Source organism: Myxine glutinosa, chromosome 6 (assembly GCF_964187855.1).
Source record: "Myxine glutinosa chromosome 6, kmMyxGlut1.1, whole genome shotgun sequence".
Taxonomy (NCBI): Eukaryota; Metazoa; Chordata; class Myxini; order Myxiniformes; family Myxinidae; genus Myxine; species Myxine glutinosa.
The window spans coordinates 107,806,361-107,830,465 of record NC_136266.1 but is presented as its reverse complement, the minus strand read 5'-3'; the positions used below and the strand labels follow the sequence as shown (position 1 = coordinate 107,830,465).

General features: G+C 44.9%; 2 protein-coding genes across 3 annotated transcripts in view; one reads left to right on the top strand and one right to left on the bottom strand.

The window, feature by feature from the left end:
* The window catches only part of NF2 (NF2, moesin-ezrin-radixin like (MERLIN) tumor suppressor), a 59,438-nt gene extending 35,507 nt beyond the window's left edge, over positions 1-23,931 (bottom strand). The window contains exons 1-6 of one of the 2 annotated variants that reach the window (XM_068120797.2): positions 23,392-23,931; positions 22,762-22,887; positions 15,181-15,303; positions 14,129-14,212; positions 3,523-3,591; positions 2,140-2,222 (exon numbers count right to left, since the gene is read on the bottom strand). In XM_068120797.2, the coding sequence (XP_067976898.1) occupies positions 2,140-2,222; positions 3,523-3,591; positions 14,129-14,212; positions 15,181-15,303; positions 22,762-22,887; positions 23,392-23,475 (569 nt within the window). In that variant the 5' untranslated portion in view covers positions 23,476-23,931. Of the gene's footprint in view, positions 1-2,139; positions 2,223-3,522; positions 3,592-14,121; positions 14,213-15,180; positions 15,304-22,761; positions 22,888-23,391 lie in introns of both variants that reach the window. The other variant, XM_068120798.2, reaches the window with a different exon arrangement.
* On the top strand, positions 3,635-4,584 carry LOC144892543 (uncharacterized). The gene is made up of 3 exons (XM_078779511.1): positions 3,635-3,659; positions 3,705-4,216; positions 4,247-4,584. The coding sequence occupies exons 1-3, from the start codon at positions 3,635-3,637 to the stop codon at positions 4,478-4,480; spliced, it is 771 nt and encodes a 256-aa protein (XP_078635637.1). The 3' UTR covers positions 4,481-4,584.
* Positions 23,932-24,105: the final 174 nt, after the last annotated feature.

Sequence of the window (24,105 nt, the reverse complement as noted above, 5' to 3'; positions counted from 1 at the left end):
AAAGCAACATCTGTCCAACCTCAAGATTGAATTTTCAAACTTGTCTCCCTCTTCTAAAACTTGGTGGTGCCTTAAGTGTGTCACTGGAATATGCTCCCTTCCCTCACTTTAAATGGCATCAGAACCGACTCCACTCATGAGAAGGCCGAAGGCCTCAATTATGTTTTTTCTTTAAAAACTTGTGTCCCGAACCCCTCATTATCTGTACCCAACCTACCCAGTCATACCCAACTGCTCCTGGAATCTGTGTATTTTGCACTTGAGAAGGTGAAGCGGTTTCTGGAAACCCTCGACTGATTCTGCAACTGGACCAGATGGCATCAGCTCACATGTCCTGAAAACCTGCGCTGTTGCTCTTGCATATCCTCTCTCTGCTCTTTTCATCCTATCATTTACCAAAGATCATCTTTCATGTGCTTGGAAATCAACCGACATCACTGTCAACTGTCATTGTCACTGTCACTGTCATTGTCATTGTCACTGTCATGTCATTGTCACTGTCATTGTCATTGTCATGGTACTGTCACTGTCATTAAAAAGGTGCAAAAAACGATCCTCTTAACTTACAGACCTATTAGCTCGCTTCCATTCATCAGCAAGGTCATGGAATCCATCATCACAGTTGACATAAAAATCCTTCCTTTTCTCCAATGGCCACAACGCAGATCATCAATTCAGATTCAGACAAGGTGACTGTACCTTGGACATGTTGCTACGATTCTCCCAATAATGGATGGAGGCCCTCAATGTCAGACATAAGTTCAGGGCCATTTTTCAAGACATATCTCGAGCATTTGATGCAACCCGGCATCCCACTTGCTCCCCAAACTTCCTGCCTATGGTATCCAAAGCCAACTCTACTCTTGGGTTAATGACTTTCTCTTCTACTGATTGTAGTTGGAATATGTCTCTCAATCATCTCTCTCAGAAAGGACGATACGGCAAACAATCTTCTTGAGGAAGCTCAGTCACTCAAACTCCTGGGTCTCACTCTCCATGACATTTCTAAGGCAAACCACATATCAAAATTGGCCTCTAAAGCCAGTGGCCATGTCGTATAAAGGCCTTCATCCGCAGCTTGATGGAGTACTGCTCCACTTCTGGGCTGGTGACCCTGCCTCACACTTTGCTCAGCTTGATGCTACATAAAACAAGGCCACCGAGATCATTTAAATCTTCCACATTGAAGTCTATGGGCCTATCACTTTCCCATTGCAGAAAGGTCGGTGGTCTCTCTGTCTTATTCTGCCTCCTTTCTTGTCCTGCACCCTCTGCTCTCCCCGTACTTTGTCCCCTTCCCTGCCCCCTCTTTCCCCTGGGTTTCTGCAGGGTGCACACGGTCCACCAGCAACCTACTCCTGGTGAAAATCCAAAAATCCAGAATCACTGCTCACCTCCACTCATTCATTCCTCTTTTTCCCACTTGTGGAATCAATTTCCACATTCTCTTCAATCTCATACTTCCCTCCAGGTCTTCAAGACAGCTGTTCACCATCATCTCAGATCATCCTTCATCCAAAAGCATGACCTTGTCTATCCTTGTTAACCCCTCTCCATCCTCAACCATAAACCCACCTCCTTCAAATTTCTCAGTTTTCCTTCCTGAGAATTTCCTTCTGCATCCATTTTTTCCACCCCATGGGTCCTTCCCTACCCATCTTTCCTCCCCACATTCCTTCTTTGTTCAAGTCTCCCTCTATTTTGTCCTTCAACTCTGCTGTTGGTATTTCCCCTCTCTTTCTACTGTTCTGTTGCATCCTGATCCATTCAGTGTTCGTGCTCTTCCACAAGCCTTGACTTTGTATACCAAAAGGAAATTTCATGGAATATACAAGCAGTGTGGCAGGTGAATAAAACATCTTCACTGACCTGCTTGGTCTTTCCATCTGAGCTCAGAGCTCAATATGCTGGGATCGCAGGTTCAAATCCTACATACTATGTTAATGTATACAGCATTACACTTATGTCATTCATTATAGTTTATGTAAAAGTACACCGATGTCTCCCAACACCCTTATCCTACATATGATTCATGTGCAAGCTCTTCCATGAGCTTCAGATTAACATAAAATAAAAAAAATCCTGGACAAAGTGCAACAAAAAAAAAAGGCAGAAGCAGCAGGAGGTGGGAAATTATACCTGGTCATACCACGATGATTGGAATACCAGGATGTGATGCGCTCTTCCCACATCTGTGCTGTCATTTGGTATTGGTTGATCACCTGGTGACAGTAGGCAGTAAAATAAGAAATGGAAATGCACAAGACTACAGAGGAATGGGAAGAGGTTAAATGAAAGTCACCAACATGAGAATTGCAAAGAGAGATTGGATCAAGTGCACAATAAATGATCTGAGGCTCACCACAGGGTGACAGAACAGGAAAGAAAATAATTAAATATCATAACCAATCATGCACTGTAACTGAACTGGAATGATAGAGTTTGTTCAGTTTGTCTAAGTAAAACTGCTAAAGATGATGCACTCTTCAGTATCCACATTGCAAATGGCACAGCCAGCCATTCACCCCAAAGGACGATGGAAGCGTATAACTGGAGCGAAGTGGCACACCATCGCAAATCCCCACGCTTCCCACTTAAAGCAAAGTTGAAAGAAGGCAGAAAGTTCCACGAGGAACATCAAATTTTGAGTGAATGACAAATTCATATCAAACGCAATATGAAATTTTGAGGGCTTTTTTCCATTTTGACCCCCCATGTGACCCGAAGTCCCCATGCCCTGAGGCATGAAATCTGAGGTAAAATCCAAACGTTACATATTCCATGCGTCCCCTAATGTTGATTGCATATACAAAGTTCCACTTTAAAATGTTTTACAATGTGCGCTTAATTGCATTTTTCGGGATTTGACCCCAGGGGCATACCATAAACCCCAGGGGGCGGGGCCAAGAATGATACTGTTCTTGCACCTTCTTGCCGTGTGAGCATAAATATGAAGTTTGGTGAATATCTGCACAACCGTTTAGGAGGAGATAGCGTGTCGGACGGACAGACAGAGCCGATTTCAATAACCCCCTCCCCCTCCCCACCCCCGTTTCTTTAAAAACGCGTGGGGATAATGTCATATGATATATGTAAATGAGGCCTGCAATGTTGATTGGATCCGATAGCACTGAGAATCAAATCAAATCAATCAGCTCAGAAGGGAAGCCTGCTCACCCTGTAACACTGAGCTATCCTGCCAGCCCTGTAATAAATATTTATAATGAAAATAAAAATAAAATAATTATCAAGAAATACATTACACTTTGTCTGGCAAATCATAATAACAAGCCTTGAAATACAAATGCCACTCACAAGAGATATTGATAGAGGTGTAAAAGTTTTCGCTCATCATGATTAAGCCTCATTCACCTCCCCCTTCCATCCTCTCTCTACCCCTCTCTCTACCCCTCTCTCTACCCCTCTCTCCCCCCATCCCTCACACACACCCCTCCCATTTTCCAAGCCTTCATCCCAACATTCCTGTACCAAATGAGAGTACTTAAGTTGTGCTGTTGGTACCTTCTTTGGCAAAAGTTCTTCTTGAGTTAAAAATCCCAACTTGTGAACAATGCGATCATAATCACCAAACTGAGGAACAGGAATAAAAAAAAAACATTCTATTCATGTGACAATGATCAACAAAACATTTGGAAGAAGCGAGTTATTAATGACTGTACATGCAAACATGTAAATTCCTTCAGCATACTTAGCACTTAAGCATACTTACATACTCGTCATCAGTATCAGCATACTTGCCAATACATATCAGCACAGTCAACTGCACACAGAAGAGAAGAGGGCAGAGACGGAAAAGAGGGCAGATACGGAGAATAGGGCAGAGACGGAGAAGAGGGCAGAGACGGAGAAGAGGGCAGAGAGGGAGAAGAGGGCAGAGAGGGAGGAGAGGGCAGAGAGGGAGAAGAGGGCAGAGACGGAGAAGATGGCAGAGATGGAGAAGAGGGCAGAGACGGAGAAGATGGCAGAGACGGAGAAGAGGGCAGAGACGGAGAAGAGGGCAGAGATGGAGAAGAGGGCAGAGAGGGAGAAGAGGGCAGAGAGGGAGGAGAGGGCAGAGAGGGAGAAGAGGGCAGAGACGGAGAAGATGGCAGAGATGGAGAAGAGGGCAGAGACGGAGAAGATGGCAGAGACGGAGAAGAGGGCAGAGACGGAGAAGAGGGCAGAGACGGAGAAGAGGGCAGAGATGGAGAAGAGGGCAGAGACGTAGAAGAGGGCAGAGACGTAGAAGAGGGCAGAGACGGAGGAGAGGGCAGAGACGGAGAAGAGGGCAGAGACGGAGAAGAGGACAGTGACGGAGAAGAGGGCAGAGAGGGAGAAGAGGGCAGAGACGGAGAAGATGGCAGAGATGGAGAAGAGGGCAGAGACGGAGAAGATGGCAGAGACGGAGAAGACGGCAGAGACGGAGAAGAGGGCAGAGACGGAGAAGAGGGCAGAGACGGAGAAGAGGGCAGAGACGTAGAAGAGGGCAGTGACGTAGAAGATGGCAGAGATGGAGAAGAGGGCAGAGACGGAGAAGAGGGCAGCGACGGAGAAGAGGACAGTGACGGAGAATATGGCAGAGACGGAGAAGATGGCAGAGACGGAGAAGAGGGCAGAGACGGAGAAGAGGGCAGAGATGAAGAAGAGGGCAGAGACGGAGAAGAGGGCAGAGATGGAGAAGAGGGCAGAGACGTAGAAGAGGACAGAGAGCCAAGCCCCAGGATCGCAGTTTTTAATTGCCTCCCCCACGTTCTGGCTGCAAACCTCACCCCTGGAGTTGGGCCGGCTTGTCCGATCCTGTCGGCGAATCATTGCCGCTGCACATGCCCATCAACAGCCAATCACAGCAATTGTGGGCATGCCTGCTAATAACCAACACCAGCCCATCGGCAGCCAATCACAGCCATTGAGGGCATGTCTGCTAGTGACCAACACTGGCGGTCCCCTCACATGCCGGTACCCTTGTTTGCATGCTCACAACCAATTGCAGCCCGATTTGCTTGGCACTGTCCTCAACCAATCACGTTCGTGCACAAAAATGTACTCACACCAATCACAGGCCACCGCACAGCAGCCTTCTTACAAAGTCTTCCCACACAGGCCCACACAACTCTTTAGAAGCCACCATGACCCATCCCAGTTTCAGATTTGTGGGAACAAAGGATGAGACAAAATTAACCTGCCCACCTACGATATTAAACAATGCTGTACCCTCAGCAATGGAACGAAAGACAACTTCACACTAAACATGCACTTATTACAGGTTTTAATGCTGTGTCGCGGTTGCATAAAATTCCCTCATCCTCAAGGAAAGATTCCCATTACGGTACACTCCGATTCCTTAGCAAAGGATTTTCTTAAGGGATGTTGCATAAACAACCTTTAGGAAATCCTCAAATAAGGATATCCTTAATGTTGAAGAAATCCTTTGGTTTCCTAGCATAGCAATGGCTCCTATCAGATTAGAGATAAGAATGAACTTGTATTGCTATAGATTTAACATGAACACGTTATTTTAAATGACGCATGTTGTATTGCTACATACACGCTTGTTATATGTTGCACGGGGAACATGTGCTTCACAATGAAGGAGGAATAAGATGATTCTTGTATAAAATTCATTAGATTCTCATTTAACATTTTATTTTGAATCCGTTAATGTGTGCAGTAAATGTTTATAAACCTTCTGAGAACGGTGAAAGTGTGAAATAATGAAATTGAAATATGGGTGCAAAGCAACGAGCAAAATATTGTGGATGTCATGAAAGAATGAAAATGTTATCCAAGTCACTGCACTGCCGCTCAGAGCGTGTTTCGCAATGTACAATAATTTTTCATTGCAGATGTGTGATGAAATAGGAAAAACAAGATTCGGTTGTGGGATGGCACTGAGGAGTGGATATAACGGAATGCAGGGTAGGAAGGAGGGGGAGTTGGCTTCATTTCTGTATTCTGCGAGTAGACACTTGAGTAAGGTATGATGGGGAATGTTAAATGGTCTATCCTTAGTCTCGCTTGCTTGTAGATTTAGTGGGGCAGCTTAGCCCAAATATTCAAAAGAATTGTGCATTTTGTGATACAAGCACCAAATTTGGCACAAATGTACATTAATATGTTGCGAACATTTTCAGATATTGGGCCACTTGAAATTCCGTAATTTTTTTTTTCAATTTTTTTCAAATTTCGTAATTTCAAATTTTTCGGGTGACACCGTCACAATTTCGGTCTTCGAGGCCGGCCGATAGGCAAAGTGTGACCGGAAGGGACGAGGTTCTCCTGACCACGTGGCCCTCGATCTGGGAAGCGAGAGGCGTTCCATTAGTGGACGCGCCCCTCACGCCCGACTTTTGGGCGGCCCCGGCAGGCCGTTTGTTTTGACGTTCCGTGACAGGCCCCGCACCCCCACCTCCGGGCCGACCGGAAGCTTGTGCTGAGTACATCATACCTGAACAACTCAGTGAGGCAGAACACAGCAGTGCACACCAGGGTGACCCCTTCAGTGCATAAACCAATTAACCTGTCCACTGCAGGGCATATAGAAATGAAGTTCTTTTCTGCATATAATAATAATATAAGTTCAGTTCTATATAACAATTTCTGTTATCACCACTACCACTACAACTACCACTACTACAAGCTTTGTCTGGAATTTTGTGGACTAACAGACAAACAGACATACAGACAAGCTGGGATCAAAACATTACCTCCTTCCACCATTGAGTGTAGAGGTAAACATCATGGAAATTATATCATGCCCTAGATTTAATTCATGCTTACCCGTGTATTTGCTTCACTGGTTCACAAGGTCTTTTGCATACATGTAATTCAGACTCTCGTCTTCATTGCTGACCACACAATGTTCGCAACATATTAATGTACATTTGTGCCAAATTTGGTGCTTGTATCACAAAATGCACAATTCTTTTGAATATTTGGGCTAAGCCGCCCCACTATATCGGCCGGCCTCGAAGACCGAAATTGTGACGGTGTCACCCGAAAAATTTGAAATTACGAAATTTGAAAAAATTTGAAAAAAAAAATTACGGAATTTCAAGTGGCCCAATATCTGAAAATGTTCGCAACATATTAATGTACATTTGTGCCAAATTTGGTGCTTGTATCACAAAATGCACAACAGGTTTGCTATGCTGCTACACTAATTAGTTGGAAATGCTATTTCGTTCTTTCTCTGTAGTTCTAATATTATTCATTTTATTCTGTGTTATATGGTATGTGGAGATAGATTTCAATAAAGCCTCATATCTGGAAACGAGGTCTCGACTTGATTTCACAACAATTTATTGAAATCCATCTCGACACTCAAGTGCCATGGATAAACTTCTCAAACCAGAGAGGATTAATGGAGACCCAAATGCCAGTGATGCCAGGAGCCAATGGACGCACTGGATAAGGTCATTAGAACTCTACATGCAAGCAGTACCCGACGTCAAGGACCTACAGAAGTTGTATGTCCTCATTTGCAATGTGTCCAACACTGTCTTTGACTATTTCTCCCACTGTGAGACCTATGACGAATCTGTGACGGCTTTGCGAGCGCTCTATGTTAAACCACCAAGTGCTATCTACGCTTGACATCTGCTCACTACGCGCAGGCAAGAACCGACTGAGACATTGGAGCAGTATACGCAGGTGCTACGACAACTCTGCAAGGACTGCAAGGTGCTGGCTCGTACGGCCGTTGAAGGTGCCGATGATCTAATGCGAGATGCTTTCAGTACTGGTCTCCAATCACCTGCTATTCGTCAGTGACTGCTTGAGAACGAGGCTATGACCTTTGAGGTTGCGTACGAACAGGCCAGGCTTCTGCAACTGGCCCAGGTCCGATCTGAGACTTACGGACATCAATATCTGATGGTGAGCACCGCAACTGCCGAGAAACGTGCGGAAGCGGTGTCCGTCGCTGAGCCAGGTTGTCCGTCGCTGAGCCAGGTTGTCCGTCGCATGCCGCTTGCCTGGACCCCCTCGGCGAGAGTCTGGATGCTGAGGAGAGCGGCCCGATTACCACGGCTGCTATGACTCCTGCAGCGGCGACGGCAAAATGTATTTTTTGCGGGAATCACCAACATCCGAGGAGCCAGTGTCCAGCTCGAGACGTGTTGTGTAATTGTTGTGGCAAGCACTATGCAAAAGTCTGTAGATCGACCAAGGCTAGACGAACAATGCTCGCGTATATAGCTGCGCCTGCCAATGGGGTTGCACCTCGCATCCTGGCGAGAGCGGTGATACCTGTGGTGATTAATGGTGAAGCAGCTGACGCCTTGATCGATACTGGGAGCAGTGAAAGCTACGTCAGCCAAGCTCATGCTAGAAGACATGGATGGCCCACTGTTCCAGCCACTCAACACGTGTACATGGCATCCGCGGCACTATGGCAGACCCATGGCGCAACGCAGTGCAAAAGGGTTCTGTGTCGTGAACTTGGTAGCTAATGATATATTGTATACGGATGTTAAGATGATGGTGCTGCAGAATCTGTGCTCCGATGTTCTCCTTGGACATGATTTCTTGAATCGGCACGGGCATTTAGAGATGAAGTTTAATGGTGAACAATCCTCTAACATCTTCTCGGTATGTAGTTTGGCGGAGATCTCTATCGAGCCTCCCCCGCTATTCCCGTGTCTGACACCAAATTGCCGTCCCATAACTGAAAAGTCCAGGCGATACTCGCGCCCGGATGCTCAATTTATCGCTGATGAGACAAAGCGGCTGCTACGTGAGGTAGCATCGAACCAGGCAGCTCACCTTGGAGGGCTCAAGTGCTCGTAGTTAATAACCCTAATCACCGGAAGCGAATGGTCATAGATTATTCTCAAACGATCAATCGATTTACCCAACTTGACGCCTACCCGCTCCCCAAGATGGACGACATGGTCAGGGAAGTATCTACAGTCACGTGAAAAAGTAAGTACACCGCATGTAAAGTTTTGACTTTTTCAACATATTTCAACATACAGCTATCATGAAACATTTACATTTTGTCGTCCATTGTATAATTTAAATAAACATAAATGCAAATTTCGCATGTGGAAAAAGTAAGTGCGCCCCTACATTTATCACTACTTCAAATACCTAAAATTAGAATCAGGTGCACCAGCTCAGGTGCAAATGATTAGGACATCGTCAGAGAGGATCTTGGAGGAACCTGTCTTTTTTAAACCTCAGACATTTAGTTTGCTTTGCTCTTTGTTGTTGAAGTGTGCGGCGTCACCATGCCTAGATCAAAAGAGCTCTCCGAGGCCTTCAGAAAGAAGGTTATAGATGCCTATGAGTCTGGGAAGGGATTTTAAAAGATCTCCAAACAATTTGAAATCAATCATTCGACTGTCCGGAAGATCATCTACAAGTGGAGAAGATTCCAAACAACTGCCAACCTGTTCAGGCCAGGCCGTCCCAGCAAGTTCAGCCCGAGAGCAGACCGCAAGATGCTGAAAGAAGTCTCTATGAACCCCAGAATGTCATCACGGGACCTACAGGTAGCTCTTGCCACTGTTGATGTCAAAGTGCACAAGTCTACCATTAGAAAGAGGCTGAACAAATTTGATCTCCATGGGATGTGTGCCAGAAGGAAACCTTTGCTGTCCAGAAAGAACATCAGGGCAAGACTTAAAGTTTGCCAATGAACACCTCGGCAAAGACCAGCACTTCTGGAACAATGTGCCCTGGACAGATGAGTCAAAGGTAGAGCTATTTGGCCACAGTACCAGAAGACATGTTTGACTAAAACCAAAGACAGCATTTGACCACAAGAACATGACACCAACTGTAAAGCATGGTGGTGGAAATATTATGGTTTGGGGCAGCTTTGCTGCATCAGGGCCTGGGCAGCTCACCATCATAGAATCCACTATGAATTCTTCATTGTACCAGAGGGTGCTTGAGGATAATGTGAGGCCATCTGCCGGAGAGTTGAAGCTCAACCGAAGGTGGACGGTGCAACATGACAATTACCCTAAACATACCAGTAAATCCACCAAGGAATGGCTGAAAAGAAAGAAATGGAGGGTTCTGGAATAGCCAAGTCAAAGCCCGGATCTAAATCCCATCGAGATGTTGTGGGGGGATTTGAAACGAGCTGTGCATGCAAGAAACCCCTCAACATCGCACAGATGAAAGAATTCTGCATGGAGGAGTGGGCAAAAATTTCTCCCAGTCGATGTCAGAGACTGGTAGACAGTTATAAAAAACGCCTACTTGAGGTTGTTTCTGCCAAAGGGGGCAATACCACCTATTAGAGCCAAGGGTGTACTTACTTTTTCCACATGCGAAATTTGCATTTATGTTTATTTAAATTATACAATGGACTACAAAATGTAAATGTTTCATATTTGTTATATTATATCACCTTTATCTATCAATATTGTTGAAATGAAGATCAAATAGCTGTATGTTGAATTATGTTGAAAAAGTCAAAACTTTACATGGGATGTACTTACTTTTTCACGTGACTGTACCTACAGGGTATTTAGCACCTTGGACCTTCGAAGTGCTTATCACCAGATACCTATCAGGGAGACAGATGGTGATTTGGGAGACCATTGATGGTCTCTCAAAACAATGACACCGCCTTCGAATAGGGTCAGCGGTTGTACCAATTCCGTAGGATTCCCTTCGTGGTCACTAATGGGGTCGCGTGCTTCCAACGGGCAATTGATGACATTATATCCAGAGAGAAGCTAAAATATGTATTCGTGTACATTGACAATGTCACAGTCTGCGGCCGAGATCAGGTGGACTATGATTCGAACTTACGGCGGTTCTTGGACGTGGCGCAGAAATACAATCTGACCTTCAACGAGGATAAGTGTAGCTATTCAGTCAAAACAGTAGATCTCTTGGGGTACACTGTGACCGGAGGGAAGATATGACCTGATTCTGCTCAGCTGCAACCTTTGCTCGGTATGGCCCCTCCCGTTGACCGCACTGCGTTGCTTAGCGCCATAGGTCTGTTTGCTCATTATTCCAAGTGGGTCCCATGTTTTTCAGAGAAGATCAGACCACTGGTAGAATGCAAAATATTTCAGCGAACCTTGACTGCTCAGGCTGCTTTTCAACAACTGAAAGACGACATAGTGAGTGCTGTTGTGACCTCAATTGACGAGACTGTTCCTTTCATGGTCGAGACGGACGCCTCGGATAGCGCTATCGCGGCGACGCTCAATCAAGCTGGAAGGCCGGTCGCGTTCTTTTCTAGGCCTTTCTCTGACAGTGAGAAGCGACATTCAGCCATCGAAAAGGAAGCTTATGCAATTGTAGAAGCGGTCAGACGGTGGCGCCATTTCATTCGAGGTAAGTATTTTCAGCTGATCACGGACCAGCAGTCCGTTGCATTTACGTATGACGGTCGGCACCCGCAGAAGATTAAAAATGAGAGGATCGCTCACTGACACGTTGAACTAGCTGACTTTCGCTTTGACATTGTGTATAGACCGGGACGAGATAATCTGGCTGCTGATGCTCTATCTCGACCGGTCTGTTCTGGAATGACCAGCGAGTTCCGTGATATTCATAAATCGTTTTGCCACCCAGAGGTCACTTGAATGGCCCACTTCGTGCGGAGTAGGAATCTGCCTTTTTCTATAGATGAAGTCCGGCGGCTATTTAAGACATGCTCCGTGTGCACCGAGGTTAAACCGAGTTTTTATTGACCACCTATGGGAACACTGATTCATGCCGGAAGGCCTTGGGAGCATTTGAACGTGGATTTCAAAGGTCCGTTGCCTGCTGCAGGAATGCGCCGATATATTCTTACAGTCGTCGACGAGTACTTTCGTTTTCCGTTCGCCTTCCCGTGTGCGGATATGTCATCAGCGACGGTTATTGAATGTCTTTGGCAATGGTTTTTACTGTTCGGATATCCCGCGTTCATTCACTCCGATAGGGGTACAACCTTTTTGTCGTGGGAGATTAAACAGTTTCTTCAGGATCAAGGCGTAGCCTCTAGCGTATAACCCCCAAGGAAATGGCTGGTGGAACGGTATAACGGAATTTATCTGGAGCTGTGTCCATGGGCTTGAAAACACGTGGTTTGCCTCTTCAGCTGTGGGAGCGTGTATTGCCTGAGGTGCTGCACGCTATCCGTTCGCTTCTCTGTACTGCCACGAAGGAAACTCTGCATGAGCGCTTGTTTCAATTCCAGCGACGTAGTGCTAGTGGGCAAGCGCTACCCTCTTGGTTGATGGAGCCCGGTCCAGCTCTACTGAGACGAGCGGTCAGACAAAGTAAATATGAGCCGTTGGTGGATCGAGTGGAAATCCTAGAAGCAAATCCGGAATACGCTCACGTTAGGTTGCCTGACGGACACGAGACTACCGTATCAGTCCGACATCTCGCGCCTTGTGGAGAAGGAAATCAGCGGGCTGCTGACAAGGGAGATGGAATTTCAGTTTCCCCCGTCAAAGTAGAGTCTCAGCAAGGATCGACCAGGGATAAAGTGATTGATGATAACGTCAAGGTTCCGGAGATTCCATCGGTGTCAGGAAGCCCTCAAAGAAAGCGGTGTGATGAGGATGATCCTCCTTTTGTGAGATCCGAGCATCCGGGGACTGAAGGGATTTATCGGACCCATGCTGGAAGATTGTGCCAACCACCTACTCATTTTGGTTGGTAGAGCTCTGCACTCTGTTACGTTGATTTCTTGTTTATTTGCTATTTGTTTGCTGGCTTGTTTTTTAACGGAGGGAGAATATGATGAAATATGAGGAAGAAGAATTAGTTGTGCGATGGCACTGAGGAGTGGATATAATGGAATGCAGGGTCGGAACGAGGGGGAGTTGGCTTCGTTTCTGTATTCTGTGAGCAGACACTTGAGTAAGGTATGATGGGGAAGGTTAAATGGTCATTCGCTTGCTTATAGGTTAGTTGGAAATGCTATGAGCAAGGTCCTTTCTCTGTAGTTCTAATATTATTCTTTTATTCTGTGTTATAAGGTATGTGGAGATAGATTTCAATAAAGCCTCATATCTGGAAACGAGGTCTCGACTTAATTTCACAACAAGCTGTATTGTCTATCAGCCTCTGGTGTCGCACTACGCTGTTTTGGCCCATCACTTCTCGCTTCTCCTCTACTTGTACTTGAAGCTCATCCTCTCCCGGAAGTGGGTAGCCCATGTCTCCGAGTGATGTTATGCAGAACCGTAGCTGTTATAATTACACAACAGGCCCTCTGCGGCGATAATAATCGGCCACTTCATGACCAATTTCCACGAAAAGCACATTTTGGAAACTCAAAGATTGGTGTTTAAGGATAGGGTTAGACTGTTAGAGGGAGGTGGTGCACCCTTGAGTTCAAGGAAGCTTTTAAGGAAAAACTTAAGGAATATTTGAATATGCAACGATCCTCAAATTAAGGATGTCCTTAAGGGGAAACTTGAGGAAAACTTTTAGTAAATCCTCAAATGTTTCCTTAAGAATGCTTTATGCAACTGGGCCTATGTCCATAATGCGAATACAAAATGGGCAAAGGCCTTATTTCTTACCCCCAACCCCCTCCGTCTCCACAAAAACCACAGTATTTTGGGGATGAAAACGTTATCCTTTCAATTACAAATGATGAAACACATTCTCAGGCCCATTCAAAACTCAATGTTGATGAGCTGAATATAAAGGCCCAAAACTCATGGGAAACAGAAAAGTTGGCCCATTTGGTGTTCCCGCCTGCACAGATTGCTCATGATGTCAGGTTAAAATCCCATATACTCTGTTGATTTGTCAAATGCCTACTAATGTCATGGTAATGCATGGAAGAATACAATGACATCTCATTAATGCATCGTGTCCTCCATGTGATACATGCGTAAGCTGCATCATGAGCCTTAGACACAGTAAATAAATAAATAATAAACAAACATCGATTTTTAATAAACAGGAGTAGGAAGAGAAAGTTTGCACAAAACAATGTTTAATGTATTTAGTGACAACTACACAGACTACACAACTATCATAAAGTATCAATTTCAGGCATTTCAGAAATTTCAGGCTTTAAGTTCCAGACATGATCCAATTCAATAAAATCACTTCAAACTATTCAAACTTCAAAAACGTGCTTTTAATTTGACATTGAAAGCACATTTTATTTTAATTTGATCAATAGCTCTCTCTCACTATCCACCTTGGCTTGAACAGCATACGATGCAAGCAGAACGGACGCTTCTGGAGAGCAAAATATCTCTTCATCAAGAATTTGTTTCTTCACCTGTGAGAAAAGTGCAATTGCCACAAACAATGTTTTTCGTGACAAATGTCGTTTCCTTAATGGGATACAACAGAGAAAAGGCAAAACTATTATTTTCCTCCTTGTCATATGGTTGCCAAACTTGTGTGCAAAAGCATTTTTTGCACAAGGTAAATTTTCAAAAGTAATTTGTCTCAATGAGGTGGAAATTGCCTTGGCATAGTCACATGCAACCGGGCAGCAATTCACACCCCGAAGTCATTAGCACTGTACAGTTAGCATTGGGAGATAACAGTGCAGTCCCAGTTGCTTCTTCTTCTTCACTGGACTGCATGCTCTTTTGTTTTATAAACATTGATGGTCTCTCAAAAAGCAATTTTGATATTGGAATACTGAAACCAGTTAAACAAGGTGTGCCAAAACAATCAACGGTAAAAAAAAAATTAATAAAGTAAGTCGTCAGAATCATCAATAGCACACAACTCATCTCTTTTATTACTCTTTACCGGTTTGTGAAACCTTCCTGAGGCTGTCCAATCCCAATCCACCCGTTTTGTACATGTGGATATAAGGGTGGTTGAAAATTGTCCTGCAAGCCATTTGGCTAGGTAATCACCACAGATCTTCTATGTAGGTCAAGGATTTGTAAGTCGCTGTATTAAGAAAATGGAATTTGGAGACATACGGGAACGATAATTGCTCAAAAGGACATAACGATCCAAAACATTTAATATGGATAACAATAAGCCTGCAAATCAATAATTTCACAATAGATTGGACCAAACTGGCTAATGGCACAACCATCGAGGTGACGTGTTAATAACGTATACATGAGATCAAAAATTAAAAGTCCTCATGGTGTATTTTGAATGGCAACAATGAAATAGGCATAAATGCATCCATTTTAGAAACCTTTTGGTCATCTAGAATAGTTGATGGACTTTGTTTTAACAAAGACATTAAACAGAATGCTCAAAGGCCTGCCTTACCTGCAGAAAAAACAGGTGTTGTGTAATTTCCTGCACCAACTCTTCTGCCACAGACTCTGGATAAAATTTTGCCAGGAAGTGGAAGGTCAAGGGATCATCCTTTGGTATGTCTTGAGCCATTATCTGCATTCCACGGAACCACAGTTAACAAAGAGCAAATGTTTCTGAACACAATGCACATTTTGAAGTTTATCCGGGAAGTTTCAAAGGATTATTCGATGATCGCGGAAATTCAGTGGTTAGAGTTTGAGGTTGAGTCCGGGCAACTCTGGCCTAGGCCGGTAAACACACATTTCCAACATAGGAATCCAATTATTTAACAATTTCACATCGAGTATTCCAGAAAATCTCCAAAATGATCCGTTCAACATGTTGAATGATTGCTCGAATGACAGCAGTTGGTTGCACGTGAAAATGCTCAGAATCGTTCGTCAATTCACGGACATTATTGATATCGCTACGCTATTCAAACTAACTTTGCGAGGCAAACATAATCAGATTGAATTGATAGTCTGCTGTGAATTTCAGCGGATATGATGGTCTTCACAAGGAAATTAATGATAACACAGGGTACTCCCAGATGTATGCGTACTCCCATCTGGGCTGTCAAGCTTGGGTTTGACCCTTGGGTTCCACCCAGCTATAAACTGTCGTCCTGGTGTTTCACACGCAGGGGGAGGCATCATTACGTGTGTCTTCCTGAGGGTGGACGTTAAACCTGGCATCACGTCTACCAGAATTAGTTGGTGGACGTTGAGGTCTTTCACGAGTTATCACCAGCATCCTGCACAAATTCTAAATCTCAGAGCCTTCAGTCGAGTATCTTGTGTCAAAGTAGTGACTTGATCAGGATTGGTTCTTGAATTTATACATATCTCTCGAATGATCATATGCCCCAATGTAGAAACTTTTGATTGCAAGGCTGTATAATCAACGTTAGATCTGAGAATGAACGATCTATCTTACTATAATTCACCAAATGTCCGTCTGTCCGTTCCCAGGTACCGCAAAAACGGCTGAACCGATCGCAACGATATTTTGGGTGGGTAATCCTGGGACCCCCTGGAGTAAAATAGGCTATATTGTTTTCCCGATTTTCCAATTTTCCAGTTTTTCCAAACACGATGGAATAATATTTACCGATATGAACAGTGATGTGGCTTTTATTGAAATTCTACAAATACTGTTTATATTTTGATGATTTGAGTGTGACATGATTTAACGGATGTTTATATAAATCGTTTAAAATAAAAAAGCCTTCTATTTCTGACATTTTGCCTTTTCATTTGGGCCTCCCAATTGAAGCCCCGCCAATAGGGCGGGTACCATTGCTGGTATATAATAATGCAGATGTGCATGTGGATTCCACACACCCTCCTGCACTCACTCACTCACTTCACTCATTTACTCACTGGGGCACCTCAATCCATCCGAAGTGGGGACTTAGCTCCACAACAGTTATAACAAAAAAAAAGAAGAAAAAAAGGACCCACATGAAAATCAGCAATTCATTTCCAACCTAAAATTTGTCAACATTCTTTATTTAGCCACTTATTAGATGCTCCACACATTTTTCTCCATTTATATAAAAAATTATTATTCAGTAGTCCCACGCAAGTGCTAGGTTGGTTTAAATGCGGGAAGAGGTGGTCTCAATAAGGCCTAATTTGCTCGTGACCAATTTACTTTTTAACATCCAATATTTGCCAATGCCATGGATCGTTCGCATGCGAGCGATTTACGACTTAGTTTGGATAGCTCGGACAACCCTCCCCCCCCCCCTTCCCTGCCCCTCCTCACAGATGCCATTGCTCATCACACCCACATTTTCCCACATTCCTTCACACCGTCCTCCGCTCCATCCCAGGCGATGGAAGCTGACAGCGTGTGAGCATACTTATCTGCTCTGCCAACATCATGCTTATCTGCCCTGCCAACATCATGCTTATCTGCTCTGCCAACATCATACTTATCTGCTCTGCCAACATCATGCTTATCTGCTCTGCCAACATCATGCTTATCTGCTCTGCCAAAATCATGCTTATCTGCTCTGCCAACATCATGCTTATCTGCCCTGCCAACATCATGCTTATCTGCTCTGCCAACATCATGCTTATCTGCTCTGCCAACATCATGCTTGTCTGCTCTGCCAACATCATGCTTATCTGCCCTGCCAACATCATGCTTATCTGCCCTGCCAACATCATGCTTATCTGCTCAGCCAACATCATGCTTATCTGCTCTGCCAACATCATGCTTATCTGCTCTGCCCACATCATGCTTATCTGCTCTGCCAACATCATGCTTATCTGCCCTGCCAACATCATGCTTATCTTGTCTGCCAACATCAAGCTTATCTGCTCTGCCAACATCAAGCTTATCTGCTCTGCCAACATCATGCTTATCTGCTCTACCAACATCATGCTTATCTGCTCCACCAACATCATGCTTATCTGCTCTGCCAAAATCATGCTTATCTTGTCTGCCAACATCATGCTTATCTGCTCTCCCAACATCATGCGTATCTGCTCTGCCAACATCATGCTTATCTGCTCTGCCCACATCATGCTTATCTGCTCTGCCAACATCATGCATATCTGCTCTGCCAACATCATGCTTATCTGCTCTGCCAACATCATGCTTATCTGCTCTACCAACATCATGCTTATCTGCTCCACCAACATCATGCTTATCTGCTCTGCCAAAATCATGCTTATCTTGTCTGCCAACATCATGCTTATCTGCTCTCCCAACATCATGCGTATCTGCTCTGCCAACATCATGCTTATCTGCTCTGCCCACATCATGCTTATCTGCTCTGCCAACATCATGCATATCTGCTCTGCCAACATCATGCTTATCTGCTCTGCCAACATCATGCTTATCTGCCCTGCCAACATCATGCTTATCTGCTCTGCCAACATCATGCTTATCTGCTCTGCCAACATCATGCTTATCTGCTCTGCCAACATCATGCTTATCTGCCCTGCCAACATCATGCTTATCTTGTCTGCCAACATCAAGCTTATCTGCTCTGCCAACATCATGCTTATCTGCTCTACCAACATCATGCTTATCTGCTCCACCAACATCATGCTTATCTGCTCTACCAACATCATGCTTATCTGCCCTACCAACATCATGCTTATCTGCTCTACCAACATCATGCTTATCTGCTCTGCCAACATCATGCTTGTCTGCTCTGCCAACATCATGCTTATCTGCCCTGCCAACATCATGCTTATCTGCCCTGCCAACATCATGCTTATCTGCTCAGCCAACATCATGCTTATCTGCTCTGCCAACATCATGCTTATCTGCTCTGCCCACATCATGCTTATTTGCTCTGCCAACATCATGCTTATCTGCTCTGCCAACATCATGCTTATCGGTTTTGCCAACATCATGCTTATCTGCTCTGCCAACATCATGCTTATCTGCTCTGCCAACATCATGCTTATCTGCTCCGCCAACATCATGCTTATCTGCCCTGCCAACATCATGCTTATCTGCCCTGCCAACATCATGCTTATCTGCTCTGTCAACATCATGCTTATCTGCTCTGCCAAAATCATGCTTATCTGCTCTTCCAACATCATGCTTATCTGCTCTGCCAACATCATGCTTATCTGCTCTGCCAACATCATGCTTGTCTGCTCTGCCAACATCACGCTTATCTGCTCTGCCAACATCATGCTTATCTGCTCTGCCAACATCATGCTTATCTGCTCTGTCAACATCATGCTTATCTGCCCTGCCAACATCATGCTTATCTGCCCTGCCAACATCATGCTTATCTGCCCTGCCAACATCATGCTTATCTGCTCTGCCAACATCATGCTTATCTGCTCTGCCAACATCATGCTTATCTGCTCTGCCAACATCATGCTTATCTGCTCTGCCAACATCATGCTTATCTGCTCCGCCAACATCATGCTTATCTGCTCCGCCAACATCATGCTTATCTGCTCCGCCAACATCATGCTTATCTGCCCTGCCAACATCATGCTTATCTGCCCTGCCAACATCATGCTTATCTGCTCTGCCAACATCATGCTTATCTGCTCTGCCAACATCATGCTTATCTGCTCTGCCAACATCAGGCTTATCTGCTCTGCCAACATCATGCTTATCTTCTCTGCCAACATCATGCTTATCTGCTCTGTCAACATCATGCTTATCTGCTCTGCCAACATCATGCTTATCTGCTTTGCCAACATCATGCTTATCTGCTCTGCCAACATCATGCTTATCTTGTCTGCCAACATCATGCTTATCTGCTTTGCCAACATCATGCTTATCTGCTCTGCCAACATCATGCTTATCTGCTCTGCCAACATCATGCTTATCTGCTCTGCCAACATCATGCTTATCTGCTCTGCCAACATCATGCTTATCTGCTCTGCCAACATCATGCTTATCTGCTCTGCCAACATCATGCTTATCTGCTCCGCCAACATCATGCTTATCTGCTCCGCCAAAATCATGCTTATCTGCCCTGCCAACATCATGCTTATCTGCTCTGCCAACATCATGCTTATCTGCTCTGTCAACATCATGCTTATCTGCTCTGCCAACATCATGCTTATCTGCTCTTCCAACATCATGCTTATCTGCTCTGCCAACATCATGCTTATCTGCTCTGCCAACATCATGCTTATCTGCTCTGCCAACATCATGCTTATCTGCTCTGCCAACATCATGCTTATCTGCTCTGCCAACATCATGCTTGTCTGCTCTGCCTACATCATGCTTATCTGCTCTGCCAACATCATGCTTATCTGCTCTGCCAACATCATGCTTATCTGCTCTGCCAACATCATGCTTATCTGCTCTGCCAACATCATGCTTATCTGCTCTGCCAAAATCATGCTTATCTGCTCCGCCAACATCATGCTTATCTGCTCCGCCAACATCATGCTTATCTGCTCCGCCAACATCATGCTTATCTGCCCCGCCAACATCATGCTTATCTGCTCTGCCAACATCATGCTTATCTGCTCTGCCAACATCATGCTTATCTGCCCTGCCAACATCATGCTTATCTGCTCTGCCAACATCATGCTTATCTGCTCTGCCAACATCATGCTTATCTGCTCTGCCAACATCATGCTTATCTGCTCTGCCAACATCATGCTTATCTGCTCTGCCAACATCATGCTTATCTGCTTTGCCAACATCATGCTTATCTGCTCTGCCAACATCATGCTTATCTTGTCTGCCAACATCATGCTTATCTGCTTTGCCAACATCATGCTTATCTGCTCTGCCAACATCATGCTTATCTGCTCTGCCAACATCATGCTTATCTGCTCTGCCAACATCATGCTTATCTGCTCTGCCAACATCATGCTTATCTGCTCTGCCAACATCATGCTTATCTGCTCTGCCAACATCATGCTTATCTGCTCCGCCAAGATCATGCTTATCTGCCCTGCCAACATCATGCTTATCTGCTCTGCCAACATCATGCTTATCTGCTCTGTCAACATCATGCTTATCTGTTCTGCCAACATCATGCTTATCTGCTCTTCCAACATCATGCTTATCTGCTCTGCCAACATCATGCTTATCTGCTCTGCCAACATCATGCTTATCTGCTCTGCCAACATCATGCTGATCTGCTCTGCCAACATCATGCTTATCTGCTCTGCCAACATCATGCTTGTCTGCTCTGCCTACATCATGCTTATCTGCTCTGCCAACATCATGCTTATCTGCTCTACCAACATCATGCTTATCTGCTCTGCCAACATCATGCTTATCTGCTCTGCCAACATCATGCTTATCTGCTCTGCCAACATCATGCTTATCTGCTCTGCCAAAATCATGCTTATCTGCTCTGCCAACATCATACTTATCTGCTCTGCCAACATCATGCTTATCTGCTTTGCCAACATCATGCTTATCTGCTCTGCCAACATCATGCTTATCTGCTCTGCCAACATCATGCTTGTCTGCTCTGCCAACATCATGCTTATCTGCTCTGCCAACATCATGCTTATCTGCTCTGCCAACATCATGCTTATCTGCTCTGCCAACATCATGCTTATCTGCTCTGCCAACATCATGCTTATCTGCTCTGCCAAAATCATGCTTATCTGCTCTGCCAACATCATGCTTATCTGCTCTGCCAAAATCATGCTTATCTGCTCTGCCAAAATCATGCTTATCTGCTCTGCCAAAATCATGCTTATCTGCTCTGCCAACATCATGCTTATCTGCTCTGCCAAAATCATGCTTATCTGCTCTGCCAACATCATGCTTATCTGCTCTGCCAACATCATGCTTGTCTGCTCTGCCTACATCATGCTTATCTGCTCTGCCAACATCATGCTTATCTGCTCTGCCAACATCATGCTTATCTGCTCTGCCAACATCATGCTTATCTGCTCTGCCAACATCATGCTTATCTGCTCTGCCAACATCATGCTTATCTGCTCTGCCAAAATCATGCTTATCTGCTCTGCCAACATCATACTTATCTGCTCTGCCAACATCATGCTTATCTGCTTTGCCAACATCATGCTTATCTGCTCTGCCAACATCATGCTTATCTGCTCTGCCAACATCATGCTTGTCTGCTCTGCCAACATCATGCTTATCTGCTCTGCCAACATCATGCTTATCTGCTCTGCCAACATCATGCTTATCTGCTCTGCCAAAATCATGCTTATCTGCTCTGCCAACATCATGCTTATCTGCTCTGCCAAAATCATGCTTATCTGCTCTGCCAAAATCATGCTTATCTGCCCATGGCCCAAAAGCTTTATCTTCTTTCATCAACTCTCGGACATCAACTTATATGAAAGCCACCAACTCAACAACTATAAATGGCGGCAGGCGGGATGCCCAGTTTAACATCCATCCGAGGGATGACGCACGCACGCACGCACGCACGCACACACACACAGACACACACACACACACACACACAGACAGACAGACACACACACACACACACACACACACACACACACACACACACACACACACACACACACACTCACACACAGGAATCACACTCCCTGTGACACACCAGGATGACAGTTTATCGCTGGGTTGGGATTCTAGCCCAGGCAGACATCCTAGAAGTGAGTGTCATACCTTTAGGCCATCCTGTCAGCCTAATTATAAAACGCTTATGCATATTTATTATATCATAACTTAAGTAAAATAAAACTAGAACGAAGTCGATGGCAAACCATCGCAAATCCCCATCTAAAGCAGAGTTGAAAGATGGCAAAATTGTGAGTTAAAAGGAAAATTATGTTTTGACCTCAGCGACAGTAAGTGCCTCCCATCTCGGGCACGAACCTGGGCTCGAATCCCAAAAAATCGTTACATATTTCATGCGGCCCCCCAATGGTGATGGATGTTCAAACAACGTTTAATGAAAAGTTTTTAAATGTTCCCCATATTTGGATTTCTTCGTATTTGATATTTTGGTCTCGCCCCATGATGAAACTGCTCTTGCGCCTTCTTGCCAAGTGATGATCATAATAAAGTGTGAGGATAAAAATCAGTTTTAATTGGCATTTTACACAGTTTGTTTGTTTTGCAAACTTTACCATGGTATACCTTCTTATCCATTTTCAACCAAGCCACTGTATCCTTGACTTGGTAGGAGAGACCAAAGTACCACCATTCACGTACACCCAGAGTGCGGCAAACATGGTCGAAAAGTTCCTGTCCCTTCCATCCGAGCTGCAGAAATCAAGAGAACACACCTTTCCTGAAAGCATAGAACATGTAAGGATGGTGCTTACAATCTGGGTGTGCTTACTACTTGAACTTCCTAAATAATCCCCATAGGGAACGTTTTTGGGACAAGTCTTTCACAAACCGGCTGGCCAGGCCTGACGTTCGACTGCAGGTGGTGCCGGCTCGTATGCAACCTGTGGCTGCATCATTTTTTTCTGGGGGTGCTGATGTGCCGTCGATGCAGTGTCTCCAATTACCAGTCACCTGGGACTCATTTTGCCGACATTGGAATGACGGGTTGAATCAACCCACCTGGTGTTGATTCAACGACATAACAGTGGCTCGACCTCAGGACCCTGGACCTCACTCAGCACCCTGGACCTCACTTAGGACCCCACGGTATTCCTAACAACTACCATGTTCGGATATCATAAATTCATGGTTCTCTGAGTGTTCGGTGCAATGGGACACGACCACCTGGAACTAGATCCCGGGGCAAACACCTACCTCGCAGGTGAAGTCTCGCTCAGCATCCAGCATGGTCACCCTCACCACAAACGACTTGGCATGTTTCCTCCGCAGAGACATCATGTTTGCAGCCGGCGGTCTTCTTTGGTGGTAAACCCGCACTGAAGGACTCGGGAAGACTAACCACGATTTAAATGGTCGTCTATCGGCGTGCCACAAATTTACACAAACTACCGGACCCCACCACAAAGAAAGAGAAGACCACACCAACCCATCACTCGGGCCTTGGTGTCTGACCACAACATAGCGCTCGCAGCCTTCACATTCCGGGGCCTACACTGACTCGGCGACTGAGCACAATGCCGAACACGAACAAAAACAGCCCGATTAGCCCACAGCCGCCGCTCTACCAACAAACCCCTTTCGATTTGACGAGACGAGTTCGGCTTGAGAGATTAAGTGGAATGAGTTGTATTTCTAAAATGAAAAAGTCAAAACCACAATCGCCTCAAGCCCGATTAGCGGCAGAATGTTTGGACTGTCACGTGACTACCGCGGCTCATATAGATATTCTTCAGTGTTATTTTTTTAACGTTTCTATAGCTACGGTACTCATACACCGCACATGTTTTCAGAATTTTTTTTTTCACCTTTTCATTTAATCATACTTCGCCAAAAAGGAATGCGGCATTTATATGTACAAAGTGAATACCGTACACCATTACATACACTCGACAAAACATACACAATTGA

Excerpts from the sequence above, each read along its gene's own strand:
- LOC144892543 (XM_078779511.1), top strand. The coding sequence starts at position 3,635 with ATGATCAACAAAACATTTGGAAGAA. Across the intron at positions 3,660-3,704 it reads CAACAAAACATTTGGAAGAA|CATACTTAGCACTTAAGCAT; the intron begins GCGAGTTATTAA and ends AAATTCCTTCAG. Across the intron at positions 4,217-4,246 it reads GGGCAGAGATGGAGAAGAGG|AAGAGGGCAGAGACGGAGGA; the intron begins GCAGAGACGTAG and ends GCAGAGACGTAG.